General features: G+C 42.6%; 3 protein-coding genes across 6 annotated transcripts; 2 read left to right on the forward strand and 1 right to left on the reverse strand.

Annotated features, from left to right (window-relative positions):
- Nucleotides 1-880: 880 nt before the first annotated feature.
- On the forward strand, nt 881-17,262 carry LOC131365993 (uncharacterized). 3 transcript variants are annotated; one of them, XM_058410035.1, is made up of 22 exons: nt 896-1,478; nt 2,604-2,710; nt 3,708-3,992; nt 4,221-4,571; nt 4,881-5,129; nt 5,252-5,509; nt 5,609-6,145; nt 6,417-6,680; nt 6,764-7,012; nt 7,095-7,337; nt 7,666-7,911; nt 7,999-8,247; nt 8,562-8,810; nt 9,030-9,278; nt 10,146-10,394; nt 10,631-10,879; nt 13,332-13,580; nt 14,019-14,261; nt 14,361-14,609; nt 14,688-14,936; nt 15,091-15,333; nt 15,652-17,262. In XM_058410035.1, the coding sequence occupies exons 1-22, from the start codon at nt 1,175-1,177 to the stop codon at nt 15,895-15,897; spliced, it is 5,817 nt and encodes a 1,938-aa protein (XP_058266018.1). In that variant the 5' UTR covers nt 896-1,174; the 3' UTR covers nt 15,898-17,262. The 3 variants fall into 3 exon arrangements, with proteins under 3 accessions (XP_058266019.1, XP_058266018.1, XP_058266017.1); XM_058410034.1 differs by having other exon boundaries at nt 900-1,478; nt 14,019-14,267; nt 15,652-16,782; XM_058410036.1 differs by lacking the exons at nt 14,361-14,609; nt 14,688-14,936; nt 15,091-15,333; nt 15,652-17,262 and having other exon boundaries at nt 881-1,478; nt 13,989-14,161.
- A 196-nt stretch (nt 17,263-17,458) lies between these two features.
- Nucleotides 17,459-19,950, forward strand: si:zfos-905g2.1 (uncharacterized). Its single transcript, XM_058410044.1, has 5 exons — nt 17,459-18,336; nt 18,464-18,526; nt 18,705-18,788; nt 18,968-19,296; nt 19,708-19,950. Exons 1-5 carry the CDS (start codon nt 18,301-18,303, stop codon nt 19,709-19,711), a joined length of 516 nt encoding a protein of 171 aa, XP_058266027.1. The 5' UTR covers nt 17,459-18,300; the 3' UTR covers nt 19,712-19,950.
- On the reverse strand, nt 19,887-25,309 carry zgc:113423 (uncharacterized protein LOC569178 homolog). 2 transcript variants are annotated; one of them, XM_058410042.1, is made up of 10 exons: nt 25,151-25,309; nt 24,436-24,536; nt 23,673-23,750; nt 23,407-23,517; nt 22,052-22,412; nt 21,332-21,520; nt 21,083-21,204; nt 20,668-20,872; nt 20,277-20,480; nt 19,888-20,182 (listed from the first exon to the last, which is right to left on the reverse strand). In XM_058410042.1, exons 1-10 carry the CDS (start codon nt 25,161-25,163, stop codon nt 20,025-20,027), a joined length of 1,542 nt encoding a protein of 513 aa, XP_058266025.1. In that variant the 5' UTR covers nt 25,164-25,309; the 3' UTR covers nt 19,888-20,024. The 2 variants fall into 2 exon arrangements, with proteins under 2 accessions (XP_058266026.1, XP_058266025.1); XM_058410043.1 differs by lacking the exons at nt 23,673-23,750; nt 24,436-24,536; nt 25,151-25,309 and having other exon boundaries at nt 19,887-20,182; nt 23,295-23,431.
- Nucleotides 25,310-27,297: the final 1,988 nt, after the last annotated feature.

Genomic DNA, 27,297 nt, shown 5'->3' on the forward strand with positions numbered 1-27,297 from the left:
ATTTAAAAATCACACATTTATATATGAAATTGTAGCGGTGCATGTTTCTCTTTCAAAAGATGATTAACTATTTGTTTACATTTGGAGAACAGAGAATAAGCATAACATCAGTAGATGACAAAATTAAAGAAAAATAAAGTTTATTTTCAAAGTTAATCAATTTGTCATCTAAGGAAATGTCTGTACATGAACTACAAGATGTTCATGTTTTAGGAAAATAAAATATTCCACCTTAAGCACAAGAAATACGAAATATTTTATGCTTGATGAGTTTCTCAGTGGTGATTTAGGGGCGGGGTTAAATATGAGCTTGTGATGTGACTAGGATCCACAACTTTTAAACCAATATTTTTTGTCTTTTTTAATACAATTAAGTGATATAAGTGATTACACACAAGCATTCTGCCCAGGCACCAAGAACTTTTCTTTTGTCGGTTAGTAATAAGGAAGTACAATGCTTCAGCCTTTGTAATCGTTAGACGATCCCTTCATGCCGCTACCATAAATAGGTCACGTTTCAATCCTCACTGAAATCCCTATGTAGTGGACTAATGGACTTTTCGGAGCAAAGTCTGAAAGTGTGTAGGGCAGTGGACAGCGTGTGCTGTTTGGGACACGCCCACAGTGGAGTGATGATGGTGTTTATGTGCACTGTCTAGTGAATAAAATATGTGGTTTGGGACACGCCCCTAGGGGAGTGACGATGGTGTTTAAGCGCACTGTATAGTGAATAACGTGTGTTGTCTGGGACACGCCCACATTGGGGTGCTGATGGTGTTTATGTGCACTATAAAGTGAATAGGATATGCGGTTTGAGACACGCCCCCAGTGGAGTGATGTTTGTTTTGGTCAGTTTACTGTATCAGAAGTCCCTTATTTTAGTGATGAATAATGTAGGCTCTAGTGAAATAGGCGCCATTAATACCAATACGGAAGTAACAGCCATTTATAGCTTAGCAGGTGACTTCCGGTGAAAGAGGACCCGCCCACTGAAGCGAGATATCGCGGTGGTGATATAAAGCTAGCAAGAAGCCATTACTAGCCGTAGGAATTAAGCGTTTATTCCTGTCTTTTTGTTTGCACACAGCGAGCATGATAAACATTAAAATGTTGTTTATAGGCTGTGAATGAATTTGAAAACCGACACCGCGATAAAAAGAAAATTGGAAAGAGAATGAAAGGAGGACCGGAGAAAGCGATGTTTTTCCAAAGTTTTCCCCACACCGAGGAGGAGGAAGAGGAGGATGTGCTGAAAGAGGAGGAGGAAGAGAAAAGCGTCTCCGGGGATCCGTTTGTCGTGGTGAAGCTGGAAGATGAAAGAGACGGACAGGAAGCGGAGAGGAGCGAGCGGTCATCAGGGTGCGGGTCAGCGCTGGAGATCAGCCTGTTCGCCCCGCTGGACTCCTCGGAGGACGGAGAGGAGGAGAGACCGCGGCCGCTGTCACACACACCCCCGGCCTGCTGGCCCTGTGCTCCGGGTACATCACCCCGAACTAACACACACACACCCTTTCTCACAGTGCACAGGGGGGGAGAGAGGGAGAGAGAGAGAGTGTGTGTGATTGTGTGTGTGTGTGTGTGCGTGCAGTATATTTTCTAAATGAACAAAAAAAACCAAGCTTCTGTGTGTGAGTGCTGTCACTCTGCCTATTTTGCATATGCAAAAACACACGCAACATCATTTGCATACATCATCTTTACCGTTGGGTCATTTGCATGACTGACATCTTTAAACCTTTGATGATCTTTGATGATGATGGTGATTGTTAATCATTAAAGAGCGACACATCATACTTTTTTTATCCATTTCTATTTGCTTCTAATCCTATGGACTGATATGGTCCACGATAGAAGTCTTCTGTTACATGACCTCCAATCAGAGCCCAGAACTCAACAGTGCTGTGATGGAGCACGTGTTAAAGTCTCTCTCCAAGCACATCAATTACATCGATTTCTAGCTCTAACGGCTGCTGTGTTCAGTCGGTTTGCGTGTGTCAGGTTGATGAGCGGCGTGCTCCTGTTATCAGTCACACTGCAGGAAATGTAGATATCCATAATGCATGCAGTGAAGCTGCAACCAGAACCCAAAGCATCCTGTCACATTTATCTCATTGATCCGGAGGGAAACTACAGAGTAACAGAAGTTACAACAGATATGAGATATTTGTGAGATATTTTATTTATCAGTGTCTCTGAATATCAAACCCCTTAAAAAATGTGTTTACATTACATAGATCACTGAAACATTTAAACGTGTTTCTCACTGCAGTTCAAAACACATCCACTAGGTGGCGATAGTCTAGAGCTACAGCTCTCACATGAAGATGTTTGAAATCAAATCAGTCAATGTAAATTAGTTTATTTAAAAATAAAGAAACTTTTCAGGAAGATCTCAGGGAAACAAGTGACAAAAAAATTGTAAATGATGATGTAGGCTTTGTGTTATTTCACTGTGGTCTGTTAATTAGATCCAATTAATAATAAGTGCATTTTATTTTTCATTTTATATCATATGAAAGAATATTCAGCTGCATCAGTCTGGGTGTAATATATATATCAAAAATATTTCATTTCTCTTCTTCTCGTCTGTTTGTTTCTCACAGGTCAGGATGAAGTAATCGTTTCTCCTCAGAGACGCCGGAGAGGACGCAGGAAGCGAGCGAAGCAAACTCGGCTGAGACACCGCAGAGATCCAGCGGCTCAGTCTGGGGTAAAGATCCGGTTTCACACCGACACACAACACCTCCGTGTACACACACACACACACACACACACACTGCTGTCATCATCATCACGCTGAGACTCATCGCTTTCATCTCAGGTCCTGTACACTAAGTTTATCCAGTTAATTCCTGATTTTCAGAGGTTTAATTTTTCCATAATTTTCCTTCACAAAAATACATATTTCATCTGGATTTAAAGGCTTTGCTGAAGCACCCAATAATAATTAAAAATATTCTTAATTAACCATTAATTACTTAGGATTTTAAATATTTTTAAAAATACTAAATTCACATAATTAATTATTTGTAATCTAAATGTATTTGTTTATTTTATTCACTCTTAGATGTTTGTGTATTTGTAGTGTGTGTGTTTGAGGATGTCCTGGTGTACCTCATTTATTAAACATTAAAAAAAAATAACCAAGAAATGAAAATTTTTTGAAAGTCCACACAAAAATTCTACACTAATTCCTAACAGAATTCGCTTCATCTGCAGATCATTTTAACTCTATAGGATTGTGAAAACTGGAGTGGGTGTGGTTTGAGCTGAAGGTTAAACTGGTAGCTGCTTGTTGGTGTGAAACTAAATGGCAGACAGTAACATCAGTGAGGTGAAGGAGGAGTTTCAGGATGTTTCGCTTTGATCAGGAATAAAATCGGTGTGTGTTTAGAAGAGCGAGTGGTGCAGGGTGAATGTTAACAAGATAAAAAAGACAAAAACACATGGATTTGACCTGCTGGACACGAGGAGCTGCGGCTGTGTATGTGAAAGGTAATGCTGTTTTTTTTTGTTTGTTTGTTTATTTGGACCCGTTTGGTGTTGGAGGTACCTGAGCACTGGATGGTGTTTTTTTTAGTTCACGCTGTCACCTGATCACGCTGGTATGTGGAGGCAGGAGGAGATGGTGGTGGTGTTGGTTCATCTTCTGACCCCAGTTTTACTTCTGTAATAAAACCCACTCTCTGTACGGTCTTGTGTTCTAGCTGAAAACGACGGAGGAAACGGACGACACGGACGAGCCTCCTGACCTCTCCCCTCCAGAGAAATGCGCCAAATCCACGCTCTGGGACTTCCCCTCGCACAAGACGGCTCGCTCCGGAGTCTGGGAATACTTTGAGTATTTTATAAACCCAGAAGGCGAGCTGGAGGATTACGGCTTCCCGACCTGTAAACTGTGCCAGCTAAAGGTGGCGTGTAAGAGAGGAAACACATCCAACATGCTGCGCCACCTGCAGGAAAATCATGCCTTCGCCTACAGAGAGGCCAAGGTACGACTGTGTCTCATTTAACATCTCACACTACACACCCTGTTCACTACATAAACACCAACTCCGGGTGTGTCCTAATCCACATGCCCTAGTCACTACATAAAGACCAGCATCATCTTATTGTGGGTGTGTCCCAAACCACATGCCCTATGCACTGTGTAGGCCACATAATCCTTATGATTAGGCCCCTGGGGCTGCTTCGGTCACTCTTGTGTGTTTGTGTCTCAGAGAGCAGACGCCCTGTGGCTCGACTTGGACTCGTCTGATTCAGACATGAAGGTGGAGTTGGATGAGCAGAACCTGACGGCCGACTGGTGCAGTGTGGAGAAACCGAGCGAGGAAGAAAACGAGGACGATGATGACGGCGATGCAGACTACACTGAGCACAGAGTTCCGGTCACTCCAAGGCGGAAGAGGCAGGTCCGGTCGGCCGTGTGGCAGTACTTCCATTACGACGAGGACAGAAGGCCTAGCTGTAAGATCTGCGGCTGGAAGCTCACTGCAGGATCTTCAGGCAGCACCAGCAACATGAGGCATCATCTGCAGAGCCAGCATCAGATCGTGTGTCCGCTCACTAAGGTAGGAGTTACCTCTGCGGCCATCTGAGCAGGACAAGACATTTACACCGCTGTATTTCAGTCTTTATTAAGGCAACAAAAACTAGCTTAGCTTGGAGTGAGAGGCCATGCCTACTTCACTGGGATTGACAGAGGCCACACCTCCTTTACTAATACAGATAGAGGCCACTGACACTGATAGTGATAGATATCTCCTTTACCAAGACTTACACAGGCCACACCTCTTTCACTGACCCTACACAGGCCACACCTCCTCATGTTTTATAACATAAGTAATATATTGTTTCTCTCTCTCTCTCTCTCCATGCAGTCTGCTGGTCTCATAATAACGTTACCTGAAGGAGATGAGCCGATTAAACTTTACCCGCCCACAACACCTCGCAAATCGGCCGTGTGGAAGCTGTTTGGCTTCGTCATGAACAGTGACGGTGTGCTGGAGGAGAATGGCTTCCCCATCTGCAGACTGTGCCATCAGGTCGTCGCATCCAAGGACGGAAACACCTCCAACATGTACAGCCACCTGCAGCACCATCACCAAGCCGTGTACGCAGAGCTGAAGGTAAACGCTGAGGCCTGACCTCTAACCTTTTAGCCCATTGGTTCTCGTTATTTTTGTTTGATAAGAATCACATTTTATTCTTTATTATCTATTCTTTTGGACTGAATGGGTTCCTGTTGCAGCACGCGATGGTTCCTGCAGGAGCGGAGCAGAGGCTGGACCTGTCTGAGGTCACAGAGCTGCATCCTCCTGTAAAACGCAGAAACTCACCTGTTTGGAAATATTTTGGATTTATTAAAAGCACAGAGGGCGAGTTAAAAGAGGATGGATTCCCACTGTGTAAAATGTGCCATCGGAGAGTCGCAGCTAAAGACGGAACCACATCAAACATGCTGAACCACCTGCGGCGTCACCACCAGGCTGAGTATGAAGAAGTGAAGGTAAATCTACTGCTCACTGTGCTGAGTTGTGTTGGAGACCTCGATGTGATCTAATACCAAATGTCTTTTTATTTTATTTTTATATTTGTATTTATATAGCTGGCCAATGAAACATTGCCTCCAAGTCGCTCAGAGGAGGTGTACGACCTTCCTGAGCTGTTTCCCCCCAGCATCGTCCCCCTGTCCCCTGTCTGGGATTATTTTGGCTACCCCAAAAACACAGATGGGGTGATCGAGGAGAACGAGCGTCCCAAGTGTAAAGCCTGCCGGCAGTCCATCGTCTCCAAGCAGGGCATTTTATCCAATATGCTGCGCCACCTGAAGTTCTACCATGACTCCTTATTTGAGGAGCTAAAGTCCAGGACCGGATGGCGCAGGTACAGGCCTTATAAAGAGAGAAGCCGAGCCCCTCCCATTCAGGCCAACCCAGACGAGCTGTACCCGCCCAAAATGGCTCTGAAATCTGGCGTCTGGAAACATTTTGGATATCTGAGGAACTCTAAGGGTGTGGTCGTGCCAGATGGCTTCCCGGTCTGTAAACTGTGCCTGAGAAAGGTCAGCACTCCAAGAGGATGCACCACCAACATGATGGTCCATCTCCAGAGATACCACACCACCGAGTTTGCAGAAATGAGGGTAACATGCCTCATCTGTTCTCTTTATAGCTCAGCTACAATCCTGGAAATCTGTAAGAAAGACTTGTCAGGGGAAGATGGTGAAAATATTGTGAAATAACATTTAGTAAGTTCTGTTGTAGCTTCAGGAGAGAATCTGCTCATTTAATTAATGTGCAATTTTCTTAAAATTTCTATCATTATAGAAGGCATTTGGTTATCTGGCTTGTTTCCTGGTGTAGGTGTTGGGGATGTTGGGTCATCATTCACACTCCGTCTCTCGCTCTTTATAGCTGAACGGCGACGATAACGATGACCAAACCCCCCGAGAGACTGGAGACCCAGGCCCGCTGTCAGACCTCTGCCCACCGCGAGACGTCCTGGAGCCCGTGTGGGAGCATTTCGGATACCTGAAAGACGCAGAAGGAGTGGTCCAGGTGGACGGACAGCCGACGTGTAAACTCTGTGGAGTTAAAGTTTCCTGCCCCGGTGAGAGCACCAAATTCCTCTACAGGCATCTGTGGAAAAAACACAACACCGTGTACTTTGACATCAAGGTCTGTAATCGCTTCACATGTGTCTAACTGTCTTCTCTCGTAAATGCTATTAAAAAGATTAATCATCTTTAATCGTATCGTAGGTGGCTACTAGTTCCTTGAGAGGAGAGGACGGACTGGTGGCCCCGGTCCTTTTCCCGCCGACTCACAGGGTGAAGTCTGCTGTCTGGGAATATTTCGGCTACTTGAAAGACGCGGAGGGGACGGTGGTCTGTGACGGCTTTCCTATATGCAAAATTTGCTACTTAAACGTAGCAGCTAAAGGAGGAAACACCACCAACATGTTCAAACATCTCAAAGATCATCACAAGTCCATCTATGATGAAATCAGGGTAAGAACCTCATCATACACAGTCTTAAACAAAATCTTTAACTACTGATTTAACTCCAGTCTCCTGACATCTCCTGCTCCAGCCAGCTGGGCCCGAGGAGATCGTTCCCGACCACACATCTTCCATTCTCTATGCTCCCGATGGACAGAACTCCAAATTATGGGAATATTTCGGATACCTCAGAAATGCGGATGGGACCCTGATAGAAGACGGAGCTCCAGCTTGTAAGATTTGTGGCGTGAAGGTGATGTGGGATGGGGAGTCCACATCCAACATGACGACACACCTACAGGAGAATCATGAAGGAGTGCACGCTGAAGTGCAGGTACACGTGGTGTTATATGTGTGTTTTCTCTTTATGTTTGATGTGAAACTCGTGAGGTGACCGTATGTAACCTCACGAGTTAACTATAAGTTAACTGGAGATCTTCGTTACGGCTTTAATTTGTTGGGGTTCTTTCAGTGTTTTAGAATCAATGTGATGTTCGATATACTGAGAAATAAAACACCACACAGCCCCAGAATTATCTTCTCTTTTTGCTTTCCTGACATTGTTCATGACTTCCTTTCTCCCTTTCTGACTTCTTTCTATACTGGCTTCTTTTACATTGATCTTCCTTCCTGGATTACTGACCCTGCTGATGTTCTCTCAGGAAGCTCTCGGTAACCCAAGGACAGAATACACACCTGAGCTTCCTGAGCTTCATCCACCCACTCAGAATGCCTATCCTGTTTGGGAACATTTTGGGTTCCTGAAGGATGCAGAAGGATCGGTCGTGTTCGACGGCTTCCCCATCTGCAAAGTCTGTCGACAGAGAGTGGAGTCCAAAGACGGAGACACGAGGAACATGTTCCACCACCTGAAGGCGAATCATCGGCACGTGTACCAGCAGATCAAGGTAACATTCTCAATGTATCTCCTGTAGCTTCTTAGTCATTTATAAAGGTGGTGATGAAAAGCGACTGATATTTAAACTGTTATCCAGCCTGCGGTTGAGAAACGGGTTTATAAGCCATTTGAGCTCTGTCCACCCAACGGCCGCCAGATCGACATCAGACTGTGGGATCACTTCGGATATCCTAAAAACTCGGAGGGTGAGGTTGAAGAAGACGGAGCTCCGGTGTGTAAAATCTGCCTTCAGAAACTCACAGTGTCCTCCAGAGGAGCAAACCTCACCACCAGCATGCTGAGGCACCTGCGGAGGAACCACCAGTCCGTCTACGAGGAGGTTCAGGTGACCAGCTTTAAACTTGCTGCAGCTCTCAGCAAATCATCTTACTGTCATTAAAACTATGAGAGGAGATTAGCACCTCTAACCATGCCAGCATCTGATTGGTGGACTTTTGTATTTGAAATTTTCTATTTTCTAATGCTATTTCATATATTTTGTCCATGAATACAAAAGATAATTATAATTATAATTGACACATATGTTAACACATTTTTATTTAAACTCAAACTTTTGATTTTCAATGCGCACACAATATTGTTTCGTTGTGTTAATAATTAAGTTAATCATGTTAATATCCTCTTTCTCTTGTTCTGTAGGAGGCAATCGGAGCCTGGAGACCTGAATGGAATAACGAAAAGCTCGAGCTCTACCCCCCCACGCAGAACGTCACATCCTCTGTGTGGGAACATTTCGGATACTTGAAAGACGCAGAGGGGACGGTGGTCTGCGACGGCTTCCCCATCTGTAAAATATGCCACCAGAAAGTGCCTTCTAAAGGAGGAAACACCACCAACATGTTCAAACACCTCAAAGACTGTCACCGGAGTGTCTACGGTGAAATCCGAGTGCGTATCGAGCAGTTAGCTTCCACACGCTACAATCATCATTTTCAAACAGAATGTCCAAGCTGATTTTCCCTAGATTAGCCACGCCCACTGGAAAATTCCATCAAAGTGTAATTAGACCTTGTTATAATTCCGAAATCCATTTATTGAGTGCTAATATCTGATCCCTGTTTTACTCCTCTCTCTCTCTCTGTCTCTCTCACCCACTCACTGACTTAGTCTGCAGTGACAAACGAGGTGTTTGAGGACGTTCGCTCGGCCGCTGACCTCCACCCTCCCAACACCCCATGCGACCCCACGCTCTGGGAACATTTCGGATACCGCAAAAACTCTGATGGAGCGGTGGAAGAGGACGGAGCGCCATTCTGTAAACTCTGCCTTCGGAAGTTAGTGTCAAGAGGAGAGACAACGAGAAACATGAAGCAGCACCTTAAAGAGAACCACAACACTGTGTACACTGAACCTGAGGTACTGACCAGGTTTTGTTCTTTTAAAAGTCCTCTTTGGTTGTTTGTTTTCCTTTAACACTCGATTCGACATAGAATTTGTCATCAGTTATAGCCCTGTTTCCATCTTAAAGATGACAGAAGTTTAGATAGATTTTTTCCCTCTGCAGTGTGACGTATTTCAGTTCATCCAGGTGAAGTGATGTTTCATTGAGTGGTATTGTAGTGATATCCATAAGAAATGCTTTGTGTGTTAGTGCCTCCTAGCTCCAACCGTTATTATTACTGCTTTATTATTATTGTTTCATACATTGATCAGGCATAACCTTATGACCACCTGCCTAGTATTGTGATGATCTCCCTTTTGCTGCCGGAACAGCCCTGACCCGTCATGCACTGTGTATTGACACCTTTCTATCAGAACCAGCATTAATTTCTTCAGCAATTTGAGCAACAGTAGCTCGTCTGTTGGATCGGACCGCACGGGCCAGCCTTCGATCCCCACATGCATCAATGAGTCTTGGCCACCCATGACCCTGTTGCCGGTTCACCACTGGTCCTTCTTTAGACCACTTTTGATAGATACTGACCACTGCAGACCAGGAACTCCCCACAAGAGCTGCAATTTTAGTGATACTCTGATCCAGTCGTCCATTCTTCCTGCTTCTAACACATCAACTTTGAGGACAAAATGTTCACTTGCTACCAAATATATCCCATCCACTAACAAGTGCCATGATGATGAGATAGTCAGTGTTATTCACTTATTGCTCAAAATGTTATGCCTGATCAGTGTATATTGTGATATATATTTCATATATTATGATGTATTGTACATGAGGCTTCTCAGGGACATATTTGATCTTATCCAGGTCTTTCCCTCTAACAGGAAGTACTGAGCTCGTTTGTCTTGGAGCTGGACACAGGCACGTCAGACCTTCATCCTCCAACCCGGAAAGTGAAATCAGCCGTGTGGAAGTTTTTCGGTTACCCAAGAGATGCGGCGGGGTTGGTCCTGAGTGATGGCTTCCCCATCTGCAAACTCTGTCAGAAGAAAGTTTCTGCTAAAGGAGGGAACACCACCAACATGTTCACACACCTCCGAGATTATCACCGCACAACATATAACGAGATCAAGGTACAGAATTTAGTGTTTGTTATTTTTACTGGAGGGTCATCTTTACGATGTTGCAGTGAAATGTTGATAACCTCCAGGTTCACTTGTATAAGGGATAACTAACTGCCATTACATCTGGAGTATCAGGACTACTGTAAATACATCAACAAATAGGAAAATTGTATTTAGATTTATTTTAATAGACTTTAGTTGATGAGCAGTTTTATGTTAATGAGTCTGATCTCGACCTGTTTCAGGCCACCTTTGATCCTGTAAGGACTGAGAACGAGCTGGAACCTGTGGAGCTTCATCTCCCCACGACAGAAGCCCTGTCCCCGGTTTGGAAATATTTCGGATACCCAAAAAACACAGACGGGTCTCTGGTGTGTGACGGCTACCCTCTGTGCAGACTGTGTCAGCTGAAAGTGATGGCGAAAGGAGGAAGCACCACAAACATGCTCATGCACCTGAGGGCCTACCACCTGGATGTGTACAAGGAAGTCAAGGTAAAGTTCAGCTCACTGTTTGTAAATTCAGTATGTAGTACACACATGGTGTCATAAATCTACACACACAATGTCTTTTAACAATAGCGATATTGGGGTTAAAGTCAGACACCTGCATATTATGGACTAAAAGTACAGCACTAATGTACACACACAAAATCATGTTGTATTGACATTATGGGGACAAAGTTATATGCAAGTTCTATAGAGCTAACACACTAGCATACAACCAGACACAAATACACACAAGCACAAATGTAACTGTCATGAGACGGATCAAGATTGTGTTCTCATGGAAACAAGAATGAAACAAACACTCACAATTGTTGTTATAGGGACCGGGACACACACACATTCACACAATTGTTGTTATGCCGGTTATGCCTTTTGTGTAGTAGGGAAAATTAAGCTGAATTCACACACACACACACACACACACACATTCATTCATATATATATATATATATATATATATATATATATATATATATACATATATATATATATATATATATATATATATATATATATATACATATACATACACACACACACACACACACACACACACACACACAGGGGTTGGACAATGAAACTGAAACACTGGCCAATTTAGTGTTGGAGGTTTCATGGCTAAATTTGACCAGCCTGGTGGCCAATCTTCATTGATTGCACATTCCACCAGTAAGAGCAGCGTGTGAAGGTTTAATTAGCAGAGTAATAGCACAGTTTTGCTTAAAATATTGCAATGCACACAACATTATGGGTGACATATCAGAGTTCAAAAGAGGACAAATTGTTGGTGCATGTCTCGCTGGCGCATCTGTGACTAAGACAGCAAGTCTTTGTGATGTATCAAGAGCCACGGTATCCAGGGTAATGTCAGCATACCACCAAGAAGGACGAACCACATCCAACTGGAGTAACTGTGGACGCAAGAGGAAGCTGTCTGAAGGGGATGTCCGGGTGCTAACCCGGATTGTATCCAAAAAACATAAAACCACAGCTGCCCAACTCACTTCAGAATTAAATGTGCACCTCAACTCTCCTGTTTCCACCAAATCTGTCCGTCGGGAGCTCCACAGGGTCAATGTACATGGCCGGGCTGCTATAGCCAAACCTTTAGTCACTCGTGCCAATGCCAAACGTCGGTTTCAGTGGTGCCAGCAGCGAAAATCTTGGGCTGTGGACAATGTAAAACATGTATTGTTCTCTGAGTCCACCTTCACTGTCTTTCCCACATCCGGGAGAGTTACGGTGTGGAGAAGCCCCAAAGAAGCATACCACCCAGACTGTTGCATGCCCAGAGTGAAGCATGGGGGTGGATCAGTGATGGTTTGGGCTGCAATATCATGGCATTCCCTAGGCCCAATACTTGTGCTAGATGGGCGCGTCACTGCCAAGGACTACCGAAGAATTCTGGAGGACCATGTGCACCCAGTGGTTCAAACATTGTATTCTGAAGGCGGTGCTGTGTATCAGGATGATAATGCACCAATACACACAGCAAGACTGGTGACAGAGTGGTTTGATGAACATGAAAGTGAAGTTGAACATCTCCCATGGCCTGCACAGTCACCAGATCTAAATATTATTGAGCCACTTTGGGGTGTTTTGGAGGAGCGAGTCAGGAAACATTTTCCTCCACCAGCATCATGTAGTGACCTGGCCACTATTCTGCAAGAAGAATGGCTCAAAATCCCTCTGGCCACTGTGCAGGACTTGTATCTGTCATTTCCAAGACGAATTGATGCTGTATTGGCCGCAAAAGGAGGCCCTACACCATACTAATGAATTATTGTGGTCTAAAACTAGGTGTTTCAGTTTCATTGTCCAACCCCTGTGTGTGTGTGTATGTATGTATGTGTGTATATATATATATATATATATTATATACACACACACCATATATATATATATATATATATATATATATATATATATATATATATATATATATATATATATATATATATGGTGTGTGTGCATATAATATATATATATATATATATATATATATATATATATATATATATATATATATATATATATATATATATATATATATATATATATATATAGTGTGTATATGTGTGTGTACATATACAGTCAAACCTTGCTTAACGAGCAACTCGCATAACGAGTGATTCGACTGAATAAATTAATTATGTACATATAAAATGTTCTTGAGTATTTATTTCGGCATGGAGCGTATTATCGTATTTTACATTGCCTATGGGGAAAATTGTTTTGCTTAACGAGTGTTTTGCATTACAAGTAAGATACGGGAATGAATTATGCTCGTTAAGCGAGGTTCCACTGTACTTATCATTATGGGAACAGAACTCGCACATGCTTTGTGGGGACTTGCTTTATACACGTTATTAATCTCACTTTAAATACATGACTACTTCAGATTATTAACACTGTTGTGTGTTTATACATTTTTTAGCCAGCTATTACTAAAAAGTCCATCTACAGACCCTTTGAACTCTATCCACCGAGTGGGCAAGACGACATTAAGTTATGGGATCACTTCGGATATCAGAAAAGTGCAGACGGAGAGCTGAAGGACGACGGAGCCCCAGTCTGTAAAATCTGCCTTCGGAAAATGATCAAACCCCCAACGGGCGGGACGCCGACCACCAACATGCTGAGGCATCTTCGGAAAAAACACCAGTCGGTGTATAACGAAGTTCAGGTGAATGTGATCAGTAAGAATACAGCTACGTGAAATAAATAAATAAGTTGTCATCGTGAAATGTTCATAAATACATGATGACTAGGAGACTAACGTGGCACTGTTTGAAAATATTTTTTTTACATGCTACAAATATTATTTTTTAAAGCTACCTAATTGTATTAGCTTGTTTTTTTATATTCAAGATTGTTAGCTTAATATAATTACAGTTTATAAAAAAGTATGGTGTTTAAATTAAACGTAGCTAGCTCGTGGCTACAGTTAAATAGCTATTTGTTTCGTTGGCTGTGTTTACTTTTAAAAATACAAACTAGGTATTAAATTAAGGTGGTTTTACACAGTAGCTGAACATTTCTTACAGAACCTGTATAGCTAATTAATTAATTAAAATAAATTTATTTTTTTAAGATAACCTCTTAATGTCTGACTGTACATCAGGAAGCCATCACCACACTCAGAACAGCGTGGGGTATCGAACCACCGGAGCTCCACCCACCAACTCAGAACGTCACGTCTGCAGTCTGGCAGTATTTCGGCTACCTGAAGGACGCAGACGGCTCGGTCGTCTGTGACGACTTTCCCATCTGCAAACTGTGTCAACAGAAAGTGGCTTCTAAGCGACGGTGCACTACAAATATGTTTAAACACTTAAAGGATTATCACCGAACCATCTATGACGAGGTCCGGGTACGTAAGCTCATCTTAAACGGTGTTAAAAAAAGACTTCTCTCTCTGGTTAGTCTGAAAATTCAACATAGGTTAAATGATCTAATTTCCTAGAGTGCAGTTACGAGCGAGACGTTTGAAGATCTTTCCCTGCCGACTGACCTCCATCCTCCCAGCGGCCAGTACAATCCCAAACTGTGGGAGTATTTCGGATATCGTAAGACTGCAGACGGGGACCTCATGGAAGACGGAGCGCCGATTTGTAAACTCTGCTTCCGGAAGCTGATTTCTAAAGGCGAGACGACGACGAACATGATGCAGCACCTTAAAGAGAACCACAACGCAGTCTACAGTGAAGTCCAGGTGAAGAATTTTACCTAAAGCCTACTGTTTATTTATAATCCATACAGCATGCAGGATTATGATGTTATGATGTTGCAGAGGGAAGTAAACCCCTTCACCATTGGAGGAGCCACTGAACTCCCCGAGCTTTATCCACCTGAACACAGAGTGAGGTCTGGCGTCTGGAAATATTTTGGTTACCTGAGAGACACTGAGGGTCCGGCCAACTGCGCAGGTTTCCCCATCTGCAAAATCTGCCTTTCAAAAGTGTCCAATAAGGGGAAAGTCACGGCCAATATGACCACACATCTTAAAGATCATCACAGAAGCATCTACGATGATCTCAAGGTTTAAACTTATAATAAATATGTTCTTACTGTTCAAAACAACACATGAAAAAACTCAGAGAAACGTTATAATATCATTGATTATGACGTTGCTGATTATTGTAATTAGTTAAATTAGCTACATTTATTTATTCATGCATTCATTCATTCATTAGATCCCAGACAGAAGGCCGAAAGTTGTGCTGGCTGAAAATCTCCCAGAACTTTACCCGCCATCCAAACAGCCTCTGTCTCCAATCTGGGAACATTTCGGACTTCCCAAAAACGCTGACGGAGTGGTAGAAGAGGACGGATGCCCCGTCTGCAGAATCTGCGGCAAAAAAGTTTCAAGCCAAGATGGAAGGAAAATGATAAGACATCTGCATTTCTGCCATTTCTCTGTGTATGAAGAGTTAAAGGTAACATCAGGGTGCAGTGTGTGCGGCTGTTTCAGGAGATTTACAAAAAATAAAAAATGTTTCATTGCTGATTTTGGACAACTAAAAAGAACATCGTGTATATTTTTGCGACTTTGACCAGAACGTGGAACAACTTGATAATTTTAAGTCACACAAGCAGCTAAAATTCTCTTCACTGTCGTTTTCTTACTGACAAGAATTAACCCGAGACCAAGTTAGGTTAGATAGCTCGCTGATGCTAGCTCGCTAGCACTGTTAAGACTGTTGTCAAGGTTACAGTGTTTGTGTTTCTTGAGAACTGTCCACTTTTCGTTCCAGAACACTATCAGAGCTTCCAAGTTGGGGGTGGACTCAGGAGGCCAACCCACCGACCTTCACCCTCCGTCCAAGAGCGTCCGGTCCTCCGTCTGGGAATATTTCGGATATCTGAAAAATCCGGACGGTACGATAAACGTGGACGGAAGACCAATCTGCAAGATGTGCTTCCATAAAGTGTCCAGTCATGGAGGAAACACGACCAACATGTTCAAGCACCTGGAGGACAAACACGGGCTTAGTCAATAGTGTGTGTGTGTGGGAGGAACTATTCCAAGAACCAGAGTGATAAAAAAGATATCTGGATGCATGTAACCTTTGTGGAGCAGAGGAATGTGTTTTCGGTTAATAATCAGCACTGGAGGAATAAGATGACTTGTTAAAGGAGAAATAGAGAAAAGACTCGATCACGTTCACATGCTGATGTCCTTGTGCCTGGATTTAAATCACTGTTACCTCGTATTCACTCTCTAGTCTAGTTCAAATCATGTGCTCTATATGGCTCAAGAGGTAGTGTTCATACTGTGAGGTAAAGTCACGTGTAAAATATAAAAAAAAAAAAAAAAGTCTGTAGTAGATGAATGAAGTTTCAGTAAATCAGCTTGTAGGCAGATTGTTCCATTCCTTTTCAATGTCTGTCCTTTTAATCCAAAACTTCCTACCTATAGGTTCACTGACTCATTATTCCATTCACACCTTAAAAAAAAAAAAAAGCTTTGGATTCTGATGGAATTCTGATGTGAAAATCTGGGACAGCAGCTTACATCAGGATACCGAGATCTGGACAGTAAAGATGGTGGTGTCCAGCGTTCACCACGTGTCTTGTTAGAGTGAGACGGTTAGACAAACCTACAGTACATACAGCACACACACTTCACGTAAGCAGCATTCAGTAGCACTTCCTCCATCACCACGTGGCTGGAAACTAAAAACTAGCACAGAATCAAGATGGTGGACTCGATGGGTAGGAGATGATGTGAGAGAAAGTGGTAATGAGTTGATGGGAGAGGAGCAAACTCTGAGAAACATCTGGAGTTTTGCATGAATAAATGCAATGTGAGATGAATTTCGCTGTCATGTGGCTGCTGTGATTTCTTTATCGTGTTCCTTCATTCTGTCTCTTCATCGCAACATAAAACACAACACTCAGATGTGGAAATGTCGTGAAGCCAGGAGCGAGATGTTTTCTGTGTCTTCGGGTCAGTAGCGTGCTGCACTCGTCTACAGCCGAGCTTCACAAACGCTTACAGGCTCTTAGAACCAGCTCTTTATTTAATTTAATTTTACAAGGAGACTCGAGTACACAAGCCACTAACTTACACTGACCAGGCATAACATTATGACCACCTGCCTAATATTGTGTTGGTCCCCCTTTTGCTGCCAAAACAGCCCTGACCCATCATGCGCTGTGTATTCTGACACCTTTCTATCAGAACCAGTATTAATTTCTTCAGCACCTCTAGCTCATCTGTTGGATCGGGTCACACAGGCCTGTTTTTGCTCCCCACATGCATCAATGAGCCTTGACTGTCCATGACCCTGTCGCCGGTTCACCACTGTTCCTTGCTTGGACTACTTTTGATAGATACTGACCACTGCAGACCAGCAACACCACCACAAGAGCTGCAGTTTTGGAGATGCTCTGATCCAGTGGTCTAGCCATCACAATTTGGCCCTTGTCAAACTCGCTCAAATCCTTACGCTTGTCCATTTTTCCTGCTTCTAACACATCAACTTTGAGGACAAAATGTTCACTTGCTGCCTAATATATCCCACCCACTAACAGGTGCCATGATGAGGTGAAAAACACTGATTATCTCCTCATCTCTCAGTGCTCATAATGTTATGCCTGATCAGTGTATTTCATTGGCTTGCCTTGTCACATTTATTTATTGATTGTTACTTGCTGTTTGGCATCTTTTTTCTGCTAACATTTGAACTGTTCAAGCATTTCTTTAACAATCTTTGGGGGGGTTTTTTTTGGCAAAAAAAAACTTGTCCTCTTCACTCATGTCCTTGTTATAGCACTGAAATGTGACTTGTGATCTCTGCATCACTAGATATTACAAAAAAGCAACCATCTCGCTGTCGAATATCACCTCTTTTTTACAATTCAGAGCGCTGGAGATACAGGAGATGAAAGAGTTGGCTCATAAACTTGATAAACTGATTCAAATGATCAGCCTGCCAAATTTTCCTTCGTTAGATCCCCCTCTAATTGTTGAAGAGTGAATTACCACTTATTGATTTTATATCAGTTTAACTCGTTTGGACCTCGTGTGAATTCTGGCATTGTTCACAAACCGATTCATGTGATTCTCAGCGTCCTAATCGAGCTCTCACACCTGACCTGATGTCTTGTCCTCTCTCTCTTTCTCTCAATAAAACCATTTCCACTCAAATAACTCAGTATTAATATATTTGTAGAAGTCTAGAGGCCTGGTACACCATGACGTCCTTCATTAAGAGCTGGATGTTGGATGAAATGGTAAAATGGAATGATTATATCCTCCTTATCTGAACTCACAGGACCAGAGTAACAGGAGCTTTAGTGCAGAGCGGCCATCTTGGCAAGCCGAGTGTGAGGTAGAGCGGAGAAAGGCGTCGACACCCTGTGCTGTACCTCACGCTGAGAGGAGTCCTCCAGCTGCCATGGAGCCTCCTGGGTTTCATCCTCCTTCAGGCATGGTGAGTAAACCTCCCTCCACACGGTCAGGAGTGACGGCTTTCTATTCAGTGTTAAAGTGACCCGAGTAAAGCTGAGTTTTTAGCTCTTCACTGAGATGTTTCTCCACATGCTTGTGTTTGATCACAGGAGAGCGCCAGAGTCGGTGAAATGCAGCAGAACGTACTGCTCGAGGTTCTCAGCTACTGCAGGGTAAACATCCTTTACATCATACTGTCCACTACAGCAAGATTCGGCAGATTCTGATTAGTCTTTAATGATTTACTATGACCATGTAGGGAAAATATTCCTATGTATCCCAAATATCTTTATTTACATCCTTATATTATGTAAAGAATAAAATACTGTACTTCACTTTCCACTACGTCAGGCCCTGCATGCAGCAGTGCACAGGCTCGAGCAGAAGATCGACAACATGCAGGCCGAATGCAGGAACCAAAAGATCTCAGAAAAGGTACTACAGCTTCACCTTCAGTCTTCAACAAACCCCAGACGTTCACAGGAACCACAGCTTTAATTCTGTCAGTGAAGCATGCAGTGGTTGTGTTTGTGGTTCCTTTAGAAAAGAAGGAGAAACATGGTCTATAGTTTTACTCATCACTTGTCTTTCTGTCCGTATCTGTTCTTTTACAGCCGACTGTGTCAGTAGGAGGCGCTCAGCTCTCCCGCTCCCTCGCTCAGCGCCTCGGACCTTCACCTCAAGCAAAGCTGCTGAGAGACTCCGAGTGGCTGCAGGACACAGCAAACGTCCGAGGAAAGAGGGACAAGCGCAGGAGACGTCGAGCTCGCAGAACGTCCGAGACGCAACAGGAAGTAGCGAGACAGGTGAAAGAGAAGGAGCCACGAGATCACGCTGTGCAGAAGAGCAGCAGGGTGAAGTGGTGGAGAAAGAAAAGGAAACATCATGCTGCAGCTCGATCTGACCTTGAGGAGGCACCAAGCAAGGAGAGGAATGCTAATGAGTAAGTGCTGAATTCTGCATTCTGATTGGTCAAATTTTAGCAGTTCAGGTTTAAATCAACACGAATAATTTTTGGAGAGGGAAAAGAAGGATTCCCATCACTGTCTCCGGAGAATCAGCTAAGGGGGCGGAGCCAAGTTCATTTTTCCACCAGTAAAAGACTTATGTAGGTAGTTACACTACATTTAGTGATTTATTTTTATTTTTAAAATGTTAAAGGTTTATACCCGATGGCTTGCAATACGGTTTAATGCTGCAAATAAAATGCATGTGGATGCCACTAAGGGGGTGGATTTTGAAAAAAAGGAATCATTTTATGCTAAATTTTATAATCATTTATGCAAGCAGTAACCATAGCAACAACCATGTAATCGTAGCTTATATAAAAAGTTTGTTTTCTCTCATGTTTTAGTTAACTTAGAGAATCAGAAAGTGCACAAGGTGCCGTGTCGTGTCCAGGATCATCTGACTGCTGGACATGTGACTGGACGTTAGCGCTTCATTTCCGTGTGTGATGATGCTCCTGTTTCACACTCATCTGTTTCTACTGTCTAAATGTAATGTTGGAATAAAGATACGTTGTGTTTTTTTGTTTGTTTTTTTATTAACTGTTCATTTCTCTTCAAGTTTCTATTTGCAAATAAATTAAAATGACATTGACATTGCTTGTGTATATTTTTTGCGTGTAGTTTATCAGGTGTTGCTTTTTTGTCTGTTTGTTGTTTGTGGTCATGATGTCATCAGAGTCGCGTCTTGCGCCTGTTTGTGACATTTCTTCAGCGTGTGTCTGGTTTTCCGGATGGCGCCGTTGATGGCGTAGACACACGCCTTCCAGTTGGGTCCGTCCTCCTCCAGCTTCATGTAGGGGAAACGCTCACACAGATACTCTAAACAGAAACAAACAACACCACTTCATTTATTCATTTCTGTTCTGAGTGATGTGGTGGGAGTGTGTGTCTGTGTGTAGTTGGTGTGTCTCACCCCTCAGTGCTGAGATCTTGTTGTGGTCCAGAGGCAGGATGCCATACTTGGCATTGCCGTACACGTTGCTCTGCACCAGCACTTCCTCCGGGAATAGGAACCTGATGAGGTAGCGAGCGACGAGCGCAGGATTGGGCCTCTGTAACGCTGAGTACATCGCAAACTGAGGCACCTTCACGTCCCGATCCGGATGACCCAGATACACTACAGTCAAAGAGGAGAGGCAGCTGATGAACACATCAGAGAGACGACACACTGACTCTGAGGCTCCGCCCATCTGCACAAAAGACCTGAAACCATCTAAATCCCAGTGGTTTATTTCTGGAGAAGTTCTGGAAGGTGTGTTATTGAGTTTCCTTCCTAGCTGCTCCTGATGTGTGTCCACACTTACCCTGAGCAACCGGCTCACAGGAGTAATCGTTTTCTGACAGCGGCTCTTCATCAGAGTCTCTTCTGAGTTTGTTTTTCAGCGCAGTCGTCTGCCGTAGCTCGTCACTTTCCCCGTCTGACAACTCCACGTCGATCTCGGCAGCGGGCCCGGGTTTGAATTCTTGCACCGATGCCACTTGTTCACTCGCATCTCTCACTGCTTTAAACTGCAAAGTAACGATGTGATAGTCACGCTGCAGTAATCACCATCACAATACAGCTGTAGCCATCTGCTTAGCTCCGCCCCCTCAACCAGTACATCAAACAAGCTTGTCATGTTATCAAGAAACCCGAAGCGTAAAAGTCACAGCTTTACTGCTACAAAAGCACTGACACTGGAGACTCCTTCCATGAACATGAAATAAAACACTGAGTACCTTGCGCTTTTTTTCCTTCAGTCGAATGTGTCTGGCTCCTTCGTTCATTACAGCGAGACAGGCCTTCCAGTCTTTACCTTTCTCACACAGGTCATGTTCCGGGTACGTCACCTGCGCCCACTCTAAGGAAAAACAAGAACAAAAAATGTCAGTAAATATGTCACACAATGGTTGTATTTTTATGAAAACATTTAGATTAAATTACATTTTCAATAAAGAAAGTGTGTTTGTGTGAGAGAGATATCTCGCCTCGTATGGCGTTGATTTTGTCTGGGTTGAGTTTTTTTAACCCCCTAGCTGTGTATCCTCTAATGCTCCCGTGCAGCAGCTCCTGACGGGAGAAAAGGCTGCGCATGAGGAAGCGTGCAGCCACTGTCGGTCTCGCCATCGCACCAGCCATCATCAACACGCTGCTTGGGATGATGAACTTCCTGCTTCCTGGAGGACATACAAGACAGTGTCATTACTTAATAAATCAAATGACTTGTTAAAATCAGCATTTACAGCTTTTACAGTTATTACACTTAACACCGATGCTGACCAAGCTACTCTGGTTTCCGCCATCACTTAACACCGATGCTGACCAAGCTACTCTGGTTTCCGCCATTTTCTGAATGCTTACTGATTGTAGAAACAAGATAAACCTTTCTAGAACCTCAACATTTTCCTCTGTTGGGTTAAATATTGCTAATAAAATACATTGTTTATAAAATATTACACCTTTATTGCACTTACTGCCAACTAATAACTAAATTCTAGCACCATTTTTAATTATACACAGTCTGCAGAAACGAGATGGAACCAACTGTACTGTCAATATTTACCTCAGATGTGACACTATAAATAAATGACACTGCATGAATAAAATGATGCTGTTCTGACACTTAACATCGACAGCGAAGTAAATTTTGAAAGCCATCAACATGACAACTGGTGATGTGAAAAACACAGGAGAGAGCTGCGGTTTACCTGCATTTTCACCGTGTGTTTGAGGATCAGGATTTTTCCGGCGCTGCTGTATGATTTTCCTGACGGTTTGCGGAGATGCCGAGTGTCCAGCGTTGGTGTCAGGATGATCTTCTGCTATGTTCTGCTGCACTAAGAGCACTTCTTTCACAGCGCGACATGCTGTGGAGGTGGAACCTGACTGCTGAGGCTGATCCTGAGAAGGTGAGGTGGGGATTTCTGAGGTTACAACAAGTTCTAGGGTTCTTGAACCTTCAGGAGATGGAGGAACCGAGGGAGGAACTTGGCGATGGAGGACATGGTAAGTCGTTTCAGGCGATTCGTCATTTATCTGGTCGATCTCTGTATCGTCCAGCATGTAAATCTTCAGAAAAATCAGGAAGAGTTTAAATCTGTCTAGAGTGCTAAACATCACGTTATTGTTTTTGCTAATACACTACATTGCCAAAAGTTTTGGGACACCCCTCCAAATCATTGAATTCAGGGGTTAGGCTTGGCCCCTTATTTCCAGTGAAAGGAACTCTTAATGCTTCAGCATACCAAGACATTTTGGACTTTTGGATTTCATGCTCCCAACTTTGAGGATGACCGCTTCCTGTTCCAACATGACTGCACACCAGTGCACAAAGCAAGGTCCATAAAGACATGGATGAGGAAGTTTGGTGTGGAGGCCTGCAAAGAGTCCTGACCTCAACCCGACAGAACACCTTTGGGATGAATTAGAACTGAGACTGTGAGCCAGGCCAAAACTGGGACGTCTGCCTTTACATGCACATGAATTTAATATGGAGTTAACCCACCCTTTGCAGGTTTAACAGCTTCAACTCTTCTAAACGCTTTCCAGAAGGTTTAGGAGGAGTGTGTTTATCAGAATTTTTTTTTGACCATTCCACTAGAAGCACATTTGTGAGGTTGAGGTCAGGACTCTGAAGTTCCTCCACACCAAACTCGCTCATCCATGTCTTTATGGAGCTTGCTTTGTGCACTGGTGTGCAGTCATGTTGGAACAGGAAGGGGTCATCCCCAAACTATTCCCATAAAGGTGGGCGCATGAAATTGTCCAAAATGTCTTGGTATGATGAAGCAATAACAGTTCCTTTCACTGGAACTAACGGCCCAAGCCCAACCCCTGAATTCAATGATTTGAAGGGGTGTCCCAAAACTTTTGGCAATATAGTGTATATTAGCAATTAGAAAAAACATCACATATACTTGATATCTAACAAGACATCTGGATGACGTTTACTTTGTTTTCAGTGTTGTCAGTGTGATGGAAGGTGGCTATGGAGAGGAGTGTCATCAGCACTCCTCATCAGTCATGTCATCGTGAGCATCAGCAGCATCTGAGCCTGCTTTACCTCGGACTGATCCTCCTCCTCGACATGAATCTGATCTTCCTGAATGTGTGTCACTCTGGCCTGCAGCAACTCAAACTTCTCATCCAGCTTCTGAATGGCCTCATACATCACCTGCAGACACCACAAGCCAGCATCAACACCAAGAAATATCAAGTAAGAAACTTGTCAGAGCTGCTATTATAGAGAATTAATCAACACCTTCTGACCAATCACAGTCCAGAACTCTGCAGCACTGTGGGGTAACAGGAAATATCATTTTTTGTTACCTGACAGTAGGCGAGGATTTCTCCCAGAGTTCTTAAAGGATCAGTTCCAAAGATTTCTGTAGACGTCTCGCTCTTTCCCTTCAGACAGAAAGACAAAAAATGTCTAACGTTTGAGCAATTCTTGTAGAAGGTGTAAAGAGTTTATTGTACTGTTCAGGTCTGTGATAGTAGAGGATATAGGAATAAATATTAAGCGGAATTTTAGCTCTTTGCAGTTGAACAAAGTTTTCTTGCTAATCTTTTACTTGAAATTTACTTTAGCGAAGCTGCATCTAATGGCAACACATTTACATTCTGACTTTCCTACAATTTAACAAACATTTTCTGAATTTCAGTCATTTTTCAGGTTTAGAACTGCCTTTAAACTGGACCTTTTTAAAGACTTGCTATGAGCTGCTGAATATCAGAGCTAGCATATGATCTAGCAGTAGATGCGAACGCTATAAAAGAACCCCCAGCAACAGCAAGAATATGGACAGGATTTGCTAGTGTTTTGGTTTTTATGTGTTTTATGGAGATAAAAACATAGTAAATAATCACAGATGCTAAAAGTTTTTACTAGAAATAAAAAAAAAAATGGAAATACATGATCGATGTTTAATAGTAGACTACATTGATCATTTTTAATGATATAAAAGTTATTGATCCTTCATTGTTTTTGTCCCTGTTTCCCGTTAACTGTTTTTATTTTTGTCAAAAAAAAAACAAGAATAAAAAAAAAACTAAATGGATTGTGAATGAATGTATAGAGGAGTGAGAGTACAGTGGAGTCAGTCGGGGAGCTGCAGTCTCTGTGTTTGTCGCCCCCTGCAGGACTGCCACCTGAACTACACGCCCTGATCTCCAGTTTAGTCTCCCAGTCATCTGCAGGAAACATAAACACACATTAAATAAGGGGGGAGGAGAAGGGGGGAGGAGGAGGGGGGGGGCGGTGAGGAAGCAACAATAGACATTTACAATCCAGAAAGCTTTACAGAAGCCTAATGAAACGTAAGTACGGGATTATTATAAATGAACTTCCTGGAATAGAAGAGTTTGAGGAACATAAAGAGTTTCACTTCGCCTTGGAAAAGGATTTCGATCAAAGTGACTTTAAACATATGTCCCAAATATCCCCCAGTCCCCTTACAAGTGCACTACATGTAGGGGATGAAATAACGCCTTAGACACAACATGTAGTGTTCACAGGGAGGTCATTTAGGATACAGCTCTCTCTCTCTCTCTCTATACAAATAAACCTGTCGATAAATTAAAGTCCACTACGTAGGCTGCCTATGTAGGGTACTAAATCCACCAGGAAGCTTTTCTAGCTAGTCTAGGCTACAAAATACCCGTGAATGTGTGCATGGACACACAGAATGAACACAACAGCAGCGCTGCGCTTCTTTCAGCTCACACTCTTCCCTTTCTTTCTTTCTTTCTTTCTTTCTTTCTTTCTTTCTTGGTCCCAAAGCGAAAATATAAACACCAGCGCTTACCGTGTGAAGACATGATTGGCAGTGTTTCTGTGTCTCTTGCTGCTCCTGGGCACTGATGTTGCACTGAGGTGGATGTTTATTTTAGTGAAACTGCTCAGTTCCTCCTTGCACACGGACACTGAGCGGCGCACTACGCATGCGCGGACACGGCGTTCCGGCCGCTCGAGGAACGCACAGTGGTCGTGTTTTAAAGGTGCATTCAGCCTTTTAAAAGTTGGCCGAGTTTAAATTCATTTTTCATTAATTTCAATAAAATTGTTCATTTTATTTAGCATTTCCATCTAAACAATATAACTAAAAAATAAAAGAGCAAAGAGCATTTTTATGCAATATTGTTTAATAATAAACACAAATTAACACAAACAGTATGCAACTTTAGAAAATTATATTCAGTCCCATCTTTTTTTCTGACTCCTCCCATCATTTCAGAGTCTTGCTAATAAAAAGGAGTTCATTAAATTACATTTTCTCTCACACACACAGGTATGCCATGCAATTATTATTATTATTATTATTATTATTATTATTATTATTATTATTATTATTATTATTATTATCATCATTATTATTTTACAATAATCTATATTATACTTGCACCTCTTATTTCATTCCTCATTTATGCTGCCACTACTGTATGTATTATTCTTAGTTTCTTTTTTTTTTTTTGTTTTTTTTTTTACAGCTTCTCTTCTGTTCTCTTCTCTTATTGGTATCTCATCTCTCATTCTCTCATCTGTCTTGCTGCTTGTATCTTGTCTACTTTATGCTCTTGGTGACTTCCATCCATCCATTTTCTATACACGCTTTATTCTGAATTAGGGTTATGGGGATCTGCTGGAGCCTATCCCAGCACACATTGGGCGAAAGGCAGGGGTACACCCTGGACAGGTCACCAGTCCATCACAGGGCCACACATATAGACAGACAACTACACACACTCACACCCACTCCTATGGGCAATTTAGAATTACCAATCAAGCTAATGTACATGTTTTTGGACTGTTTGAGAAAACCTGAGTACCTGGAGTAAACCCACGCAGGCACAGGGAGAACATGCAAACTCCACACAGAAAGGCTCTTGATGACTTTTCTATTCTATTTCTTCGAGGGTGGAATCATCAGAGAGTATCTCCGAGACTTGACATGAGCAAAACGGTCAATTACCATACTAGTATTTATAGTGCTGAGAATTCCTTTTTTAATTGACAGAACACCCAAATGATGGAGTCTGTTCTGGACCATTGTTCCCCTAAGTCATGTATGTATTTTAACTTAAATACTGCATTAGTTGTATAATAGAAAGTCATGATTTTCAGACTGTAATGTCTTAGCACTTTAACAGTTTATATTTTATTTAGATCTATATTTAGGCTTATTTAATTTAAGGCTATTGTACATTTTGGGTATGGAATAATATTCAAACCCCTATATGTCAGGGTTTTTCAGAATCAAAGACAGTGGGCCTCCTTTTTGACACAACATACATTTATTAGCCTACTTTTATCAACTGTGTTAACATTAAAAATGAAAAGTTGGGCTATTAACTGAATAAAAACATTGTTTTCTGACCGTTTTTAAAAAAGTCCCGTGGTGTGTGAATGTGTATAGGTGTGTGTTTTAGTCCCATGGTGTGTGAGTGTGTATAGGTGTGTGTTTTAGTCCCATGGTGTGTGAGTGTGTATAGGTGTGTGTTTTAGTCCCATGGTGTGTGAGTGTGTATAGGTGTGTGTTTTAGTCCCATGGTGTGTGAGTGTGTATAGGTGTGTGCTTTAGTCCCGTGGTGTGTGAGTGTGTATATAGCTGTATTTGACTTAAAGCGGCGCTGTGCAGACAGATAGGTGTATGATATTAAAGTATTGCGAGAGCGGTTCTTGAGCATATTCGAGTGCACTCTTGCGGTACTTTGGCATCATACACCGATCAGATAGGCTCTCTAATTAGGCCTAATGACCCTAATCAGGAATAAAATGGGTATAGAAAATGTATAGATATGTGTATATGTGTATATATATGTGTGTGTGTGTGTGTGTGTGTGTGTGTGTGTGCAAAGAGAGATGTTAGTCAAAATCACATACATTAAATGGCAAAAGTGTTCAAATAAAACGATCAACATTTACTTAATTCCTCTACACTCCGGTGGTAAAATT

The sequence above is a fragment of the Hemibagrus wyckioides genome, linkage group LG15 (genome assembly GCF_019097595.1).
Source record: "Hemibagrus wyckioides isolate EC202008001 linkage group LG15, SWU_Hwy_1.0, whole genome shotgun sequence".
Taxonomy (NCBI): Eukaryota; Metazoa; Chordata; class Actinopteri; order Siluriformes; family Bagridae; genus Hemibagrus; species Hemibagrus wyckioides.

What these genes read in the sequence shown, in the direction of transcription:
- LOC131365993 (XM_058410034.1), top strand. Translation starts at nt 1,175, where the DNA reads ATGAAAGGAGGACCGGAGAAAGCGATGTTTTTCCAAAGTTTTCCCCAC. An exon ending in CTGTGTACACTGAACCTGAG is followed by an intron (nt 9,279 to 10,145) that starts GTACTGACCAGG and finishes TCCCTCTAACAG; the next exon opens with GAAGTACTGAGCTCGTTTGT. An exon ending in ATGTGTACAAGGAAGTCAAG is followed by an intron (nt 10,880 to 13,331) that starts GTAAAGTTCAGC and finishes TACATTTTTTAG; the next exon opens with CCAGCTATTACTAAAAAGTC.
- si:zfos-905g2.1 (XM_058410044.1), top strand. Translation starts at nt 18,301, where the DNA reads ATGGAGCCTCCTGGGTTTCATCCTCCTTCAGGCATG. An exon ending in TTCATCCTCCTTCAGGCATG is followed by an intron (nt 18,337 to 18,463) that starts GTGAGTAAACCT and finishes GTTTGATCACAG; the next exon opens with GAGAGCGCCAGAGTCGGTGA. An exon ending in ACCAAAAGATCTCAGAAAAG is followed by an intron (nt 18,789 to 18,967) that starts GTACTACAGCTT and finishes GTTCTTTTACAG; the next exon opens with CCGACTGTGTCAGTAGGAGG.
- zgc:113423 (XM_058410042.1), bottom strand. An exon ending in GCTCCCCGACTGACTCCACT is followed by an intron (nt 23,751 to 24,435) that starts GTACTCTCACTC and finishes TTCTGTCTGAAG; the next exon opens with GGAAAGAGCGAGACGTCTAC. An exon ending in CTGTGAGCCGGTTGCTCAGG is followed by an intron (nt 20,481 to 20,667) that starts GTAAGTGTGGAC and finishes CTTTGACTGTAG; the next exon opens with TGTATCTGGGTCATCCGGAT.